The following is an 8170-nucleotide window of genomic DNA, read 5'->3' on the forward strand; positions in this document are numbered from 1 at the left end:
AAGCAGCGCTGTCATCATCATGCACTTGTGTGATTTCATTTTATTCTTATCATGCAGTGTATGAGAACAGCATCATAATTGAAACGAAGTCAGGGCAATATGGCCGTTTATTTGATAAATAATTGCTGATGCAGCTTTTTCAGGAGGGGGAATCTTTATCTTTATAAAGAGATAGCTGAAATCATGGGAAAAGTTGCAACATGGAGGCGTGTCTTATGACGCACAACCTATTAAATCGCCGCGTGCGCGCCCCGCCACCCCACACCGGAACCCTCCGCTTCAACAGTCGGACAGTACAGGCATCACTCGGGTTTCAAGCCAAGAGGGTTTTAACTGCGCTTCACTTCTTCCTGGTAATGTTACACTCCTTCATGTCTCCAATAGCTTCTTTCTTCATTTAAAGATGGCTTGATAAAAACATTAAACGATGGTTTGAATGGGCTACTGTTAGCTAGCTTACGAAAGGAAACGAAGCACTTGTGACCGGTTAGCATTTCTCTTAAAGGGGCGCTCACACTCTTTGCGAAAAAGAAATAAACATACGGGTTTTTATGGCCAGTCAGTGTTGTATAACCTGTTACTGAGTTTAAAATGGGAACGAGCTTCAAGTTAAGTACCAAGACAGAGTGTTATACAACACAAAATGGCTTGCGGGGATGCTTTGTTGTAAGAGACTACCGTCTAAGGGACTCGTATTCTGGTCTTTATTTAGCTCTAGGCTATGATGTCGGTGGGTGTGATGTGGAGGCAGCTCCACCAGCAACCTATCATCTGCCGAGGGTCGAGAGCAGATTAAAAGGTGACTGAGTGCCACCGTCCACTGCCCTTGACGTAGCAATTTCCAGGTGCTGTCTGTTTGCTGTGTGTGTTTATTCATTGTACAAGGTTATTGATTATCCAGGGCCAAGTCCTGGATATCTCATGTTCACATTGAGCAAGCATTTTCTTTGGAGACCTTTTTTTACAAACTCATTAACTTTTTCCTTATCATTTCTGCAAACACTGTCATGGAATTGGAATCTCATCCAACATCAAGTTTGGCAGAAGGATCTAACCCCCACCAGATATCTTCCTATGATATCTAACCTAAATACCAAAAATCATGTGCACTGTGACGGTGTGAGTCATCTCCAACTCATTCAGTTCCATGGTGTAATAAAGCCCAACTTCACATTCTGACACATTTAAAAAGTAACACTGCATTTCTGAATCGTCAGAAAAGTATGCAAGTTACAGTATTGGATAATAGTGATGGGAAAGGCTACTTTGATTGCAATATGGAAAAGTCTGGATCATCACAGTTGAGTTGCCATGCATTGCTGCTGTGAGATTAGCTTTTGTTGTCATACGCTCGGTGACGGTGTTTCCTCCTATTGTGTCGAATTTGAAAGAGAAGCGTTGTTCAGCAGACCTATAAAGCCTGTTTAGGCTATGGAATCTCGCATAGGGGTGTATGAGCTTATTTGGCACAACATTTGTAGCTACTTCTTTTGGTAACACTTTACAATAAGGGTACATTCATTTACTGTTAGGCTTAGTCAATGCTTAATACACATTAAAGAAGCATTAACTAACAATTAGCTGCTTAGTAAGTGCTTAATAAGCATTGCTTAGTTCATGCTTAACTAAGCATTAGTCAACTAAGCATTAGTTAACTAAGCATTAACCAAGAATGTATTAACCGCTAATCATAATAACTAAGCATTTACAGTTACTGTTATGTAATGCTTAATAAGCATTAACTAACCATTAATAGCAATATCTAAGTATTAAATAACAGTTAATTAATGTAACCTTATTGTAAAGTGTTACCCTTTTTTTTAACATCTCTATATCTGTAGGGGCGTTTCTTTAGTTTTGCTCTTCTCTTAAGATCCAGGAGAGACGCCCTGTTTGCGCAGCAGTGTAAATATCATAGATGGATCCCAAACGAGGTCCCTGCTTAGGAGCGAGAAAACCAGGATACGAGTTCAAACAATTCTTCAGGTTGTAGGTCAACCCCATGTTTTGTGCTTTACCTATACAGACTGACTCAACACGTCACCACCATGAAGGGAATGATGCTCCAGCTCAGCCGCAGCCTCGGTCGCGCCGCCCCCGTTCTCCAGCGCAGCGTCCACTCCGGCACGCGTCCTGCCTCCACCGCCGCCTCTAAACTGAAGGCCGACCGCCCGCTCACCGCAGACGAAATCTACACCCGCGAGGACAAATACGGAGCGCACAACTACCATCCCCTTCCCGTGGCCTTAGAAAGGGGAGAGGGTGAGTTGGGATTTTTCCCCATCAAAAATGTTACTAATCCACTTCTGAATCATCACCAACACCTTCCTAGAACGTTTTACATTCATTTTCTTCTTTTACGCCAGGCATCCATGTGTGGGACGTGGAGGGCAACCGGTATTATGACTTCCTGAGCGCCTACAGTGCAGTAAACCAGGGCCACTGCCACCCGAGGATCATAGCTGCACTCAATGCCCAGGCCTCTAAACTCACCCTGACCTCCAGAGCATTCTACAATGACGTGTTAGGAGCCTACGAGGAGTACGTCACCGGCTTGTTTGGTTATGACAAAGTGTTACCCATGAATACAGGTACTGTGGGGAAATGCACAATGCCTCTTATTCTGTGAAAAATCCTCAGATGTTATCACAAGTGCATTTGTTGACATTTATTTTTCTTTTGTTACAAATTAGGTGTTGAAGGTGGCGAGACTGCCTGCAAGCTTGCCCGCAAGTGGGCATACACTGTAAAGGGGGTTCCCAACAACAAAGCCAAAATCATTTTTGCAGGTAAGTGACCAGAATGTATTTACATCCCAGTTTTGGAGTTGGTCCAGTGTGTCCTCTTTACCCAAATGTGTATTTTTAATAACTTATGTTGTTTACAATGCAGACCAATATGATAAATATGCCATCTTTCATTCTTGTTTTAATAGATGGAAACTTCTGGGGCCGTACCATGGCAGCCATCTCAAGCTCCACTGACCCCAGTAGTTATGAGGGTTTTGGTCCCTTCATGCCAGGCTTTGAGCTTATCCCATACAATGACATTCCCGCACTGGAGGTACCGGTTTTAAGAAAATATTTCAAGACGTGCAGTACAATATGTACCATATTTGCTCTAGTTTATTTCAGTCCTTGAGAGTATGTACACTGGCATGACATTTTTGAGACTCATTCTGCCACAAGCCGCCTAGGGGGGAGGGGGAAGCGCATAACAGAGTGGGAAAGGTTTCTTCACTTTGGGTCCAAACCAGCTGTCAAAGTGCCTGGTAAAATGCCAAAATTATAGGTCAAAGTTGTTTCAGTCCCTGCTTACCAGACTTTGGGCTCTTCTTTAAATCCAACAATATACACTACATGTCTCATTTGACCACATTGTCAAGTTTTAAGTTAAGAAAGTGTTCGTTTCATAAGATTCTTCAGAACTATCTGACTTGACGTGCTTGTCTGTGTAAACATAATGGCTGACTGTGTGTCCGCTAATGAGGTTATCTTGGAAGCTACTGTTTAAACACAAGAACTTAATGATTGGCTGAAGTAGCATGCCATGTACCTTTTTTTATTGACAGGGTTATCTTAGACACAGATAATGTCTGACTAATCTTTTCTTTTCTGTCTCTCTACAGAAAGCCTTTCAAGACTCAAATGTTGCAGCTTTCATGGTGGAGCCCATCCAGGGGGAGGCTGGGGTGGTGGTGCCAGACCAAGGCTACCTGAAAAAAGTCAGGGAACTTTGCACCAAATACAATGTAAGTAAAACAACATTTAACTTTGTACAGATATGTACAACATGGCACAATCCATGGATATGGATAAACTCCCAGATTGCATATATGGGCCAACAAACCAAGCAATGCATCAGGGGCTTTGATATTTGACTTAAGTCTGCGTTTTTTTTTATCTAGGTGCTGTGGATTGCTGATGAGGTGCAGACGGGCTTGGCGAGGACCGGCCGGCGGCTGGCTGTGGACCACGAAGAAGTCCGTCCAGATATAGTGATTCTGGGCAAAGCTCTTTCTGGAGGAGTGTACCCTGTAAGCGTCGCTCAGTCCCACTTCTTATCCAGTGATTATAGATTTGGTTTTCAGCAGTCAAATACTTTATCTTTAGGGATTTTTTTTAAAGTCCAGTTTTTATTGGACTGGAGTTTTGATCTCAGTAGTTAGTTGTAAACGTTAAACCTTTTTTAGCTTGAACTGATGTGTGTTTGTGTGCCTCAGGTATCTGCTGTGCTGTGTGATGATGAGGTAATGCTGACCATCAAGCCAGGGGAACATGGGTCCACGTTTGGAGGAAACCCCGTGGCCTGTAAGGTTGCCATCGCTGCACTTCAGGTCAGTGCTAAAGTGCACTTTAATGAGCTCATCCTTGGCTGTCCATCCTTTTAACCACTCATTACTTTTTATCTTTTAATTGATTCAATAGAGATAACTTCCACTGCAACATAACATGACGTCAAAACAATTTGAATTCCTGATATTGTTTTGCAGGTGATGGAGGAGGAGAAGCTGGCACAGAATGCTCAAAGAATGGGAGAGCTGCTGCGCTCTGAGCTGAGAAAACTGCCCAAAGACATCGTGACAACAGTCAGAGGGAAAGGCCTCCTTAATGCAGTTGTCATCAAAGAGACTAAAGGTACGGTAATGAACCATTTGTAAAACGGCAGCCCCGTTTAGAATCCATTATCTGGTAGCAAAAAAACACTAATAGGGTTTAGTTTTGGCAGATGAGGTGGACAACTTTTCTTAAGTGTGTTCCTCAGGGTGAGAAATTACGACGGAGTATAAGGGCCACAACGAGGGGAATAAAACAAGATTGGTCTGGTGTGCCAAAAGAAAGTATTTCCTTAATTGCAAACCGTGTACTGAGGGAAGGCTAGAACTTTCTTCTCTAAAAATAACATGCAGCCTAAAATCATTTTATTCTAATATCTATTTTTATCAAAGTTTACAATTTTTTTTCCCCCTCGAGGTGGCTCATAAACTGGTCGTACAAAGTAAATTCATGCTACCACCCTTAATTACACAGTTAAATTTGTACCCATCGAACAATTTCAGACGGTTAATTCAGCAGTCATAACTGTCTCTATGTACTGAAAATTGGAGCACCAATACTTTTATGATGTTCTTTTGGTCATTGTTTGGAGGCAGGATTAGTTCATTTATATTAGATAAGTGATTGAAACAAGACCTAGACTAAGTGTGTATTTTTGTGCTACTCCTCTTGAGGACAAACTAGTTTGAATTACCCTGCAGTCACTGAACCTGACCTATATTCAAACGATCCCCCACCCTAGACTATGACGCCTGGCAGGTGTGCTTACGCCTTCGTGACAACGGACTGCTGGCCAAGCCAACCCATGGTGACATCATCCGCCTGGCCCCTCCCCTCATCATCAAGGAGGACGAGCTGCGTGAATGTGTCGATATCTTCCAGAGAACCATCATGTCCTTCTAAGCTATGTACAACATACAACCTGCAAAACTGATAATCCACATTAACCCCAAACTACTGTTTCAAAGTTGCTGTACACGTTCATTAGTTGTTGTGTTTATTTGTCTTAGTTTTTCAAAGATAAAGATTCTTTGAAGGGTTTTTACTGTAGAAATGCAGTATTACAGAGACTGTGGACTATGCTTCTATGAGGCTACACTGACACTTTTGTATAGAAACCTGCTGTAAAGGTTAACGGAGTGCCTCTGGAAAGACTGCAACACAGGCTGAAAACCACAGTGATTTTATTTATGTTCAAAAATGTTCACATAATTTAAGCAATGAAGATTGAAGAGTTAATTCATATTATTGCGTGTAATGTAAATAATCCATGTGTTGTCTGTGTGGCTTTACCAGTGAAGCATGCAGTCTAAAGTTACACAGGCACCATTTCAACTATTTTTATTAGACTACAGTAACTAAGCTACCACTGCCTGCAAACACAAACCTTGTGAAAGCATTGTTACATAGGAGGCCAGCTAGTTTGGGCAACAGCGGGGGTTTCTACACCTCGTTCAAAAAGCTTTGAAAATATTTCTGAAGTTCCAGGTCTTGAATGATTTTGTAAAAACTTCGTAATTGCACATCAATTCTGAGTCAAATCTAATTTTAATTTTCCTAACAGATATGACCACCTATTGAAAATAGTGGTCTCATTTTAATTACAACTCATTGATACATGTTACTGTGTAAGAAGTACACTGGCACCTACAATCCTTACATAACTTAAACAGTCAAAAAGAGCAGTTACGTATTTGCTCTTTACGCTATATCATTATTTTAAAGAACATGCTGAATAAGGGATAAGTGTTGGAGGACACATGCTGCTAGCTAAGGCTGGTTTGGTACAGTATCTGTACATTGTTACGTTAAACTTTGTTTTAACTGTTATAAAACATTGTAAATATTGTCTTTTTAAAGGCAATATGACCAGTTGTTACATATTCGATTGTTCTTTGAATAAATTATGCAGTCTTATCTCTTGTCTTAATGGTTTTTTGTTTAACAATACATTTGAATACTTTCCATTTTACCAAAACCAGAGGAGATTTAGTTTGCTTTATTGATATAACATTGACTGTTGTAAAAACTCCAGACTCCAGAACAGGTATTTTTTTGCACCTGACTACGTTCCATAGTTGGAGGGGGTGAAGCTTTGGCCCAGTAGAAGCATTCAGATAATTAATTAAACATACTGAAAATGCAGTCACTAATGTTGTGCATTCAATCCATTATTTTGCAATGATTCTAGATGTAACACTAGATGGTGCTGTGCCCTCACTGAATTGAACTAAGACTCAGTAACTCAGCGCTGTATAACAAACCACTTCTTGGGCAATGCAAAGCTTCAAAATAACAGGAACTGCAGGGATGAAATTCAAAAGCTTCATTGCAGATAGAATCCAAGGCTTATAGATAAATATTGGTGTATATATTCCCAGCATAAACCTACCAGATGATCCATCCTCACGCCTGTCTCACAATCCTCCAGAGATGAACACACTGACTCCTTCTGAACCGGGTCTCTCTGCAACAACCTCAAGCTTGTTGACAGACAGTTGAAGTCTGTCTGTCCCCCCGAGAGCTGACCTTCACAAGGCACAAATACTGCTGCTGCTGCTGCTGCTCAGGCTTCATCCACTTATAATGTCTCTGCAAAACAACAATACAGACAGCAGTGGTACCACAGTACTATGTCTGACATATTGGAATCAGGTGAAGATCTCATCATTAGGGATGTAAATCTTATGGAATCCCACGATTTCGATTTCGATTCACGATTAGATTCTAAATCGATTTCTCAATTCCAGACGATTCCCAACGCAAAATCCAATTTTCTCAGTTCAAAGGAGGATTTCAGGATCTACTCCAGTCCACTGTGTGCTAAGAGGTGTTGTGACAAATTATGGCATGAAAGTCCATGTCTTATATATCTACATTTTAGGTCTATTTCAATGTGAAGCCTGTAATGCATGGGATTTTTTTTTTTTTTGCAAATTATGAATCAATTTCAAAATCTCTAGATAGGAATCACGATTTTTACAAGAATGGATTTTTTTCCATCAATATTATTCATTAGCATCTAGTTGAAACGTTGTAGTGCACCAAACTCAAACTGAGATCAGTTCTTATTAGTCAGCCGCATTGATTAACACCACCCGAGCTCTCTCACTTTTTTCATTGGCATCTTATTTAAAACCAGGGAAGTTGTTCCAGAGATAGTTCTGAACAGACGGGCTGTATTTCTTATTCAAACCGATGTACAGGAAAACATATTGCATGCTGTTCAGGATCAATAAACTCCACTCTAATTAGTTTATTGCCTTGCACTTTGTTGGCGTACTCCAGGCCAACTCCTCTTTAAAAGCTTTGTATTGAGTGAATTTTTTTTTTTGGGGGGGGCTCATTTATCCAGGCAAAGCTTGACTGAGTTACACTTATACTGGCCTTTTCTTGGGCTTTCAACCACATCTAATGGTCTCTCGCTCAGTGGATGGAGTCAGTTCATCTTATTATCCTGGGACTGAAGTTGAAGATGGTGCGATGCAATTGTATGCTCCTCCAAAGAAAGTGAGTGAGTGGACCATGGATTAAGATTTGAAATGACCTGCAAGCCAAATGTGATGTTTATGTGTGGTAGGTTACTTACTGTGTGGGCAGTGGGTGATCCTACA

At 41.0% G+C, this 8170-nt stretch overlaps 1 protein-coding gene across 1 annotated transcript; it reads left to right on the forward strand.

The window, feature by feature from the left end:
* The first annotated feature begins 230 nt into the window (after positions 1-230).
* Positions 231-6467, forward strand: oat (ornithine aminotransferase). The gene is made up of 10 exons (XM_080049385.1): positions 231-353; positions 2027-2262; positions 2367-2591; positions 2694-2789; positions 2936-3063; positions 3629-3751; positions 3908-4036; positions 4223-4336; positions 4493-4637; positions 5299-6467. The coding sequence occupies exons 2-10, from the start codon at positions 2049-2051 to the stop codon at positions 5457-5459; spliced, it is 1335 nt and encodes a 444-aa protein (XP_079905511.1). The 5' UTR covers positions 231-353; positions 2027-2048; the 3' UTR covers positions 5460-6467.
* The last annotated feature ends 1703 nt before the right edge of the window (positions 6468-8170 follow it).

This window comes from Ammodytes marinus (assembly GCF_949987685.1).
Source record: "Ammodytes marinus genome assembly, chromosome: 20".
Lineage (NCBI taxonomy): Eukaryota > Metazoa > Chordata > Actinopteri > Uranoscopiformes > Ammodytidae > Ammodytes > Ammodytes marinus.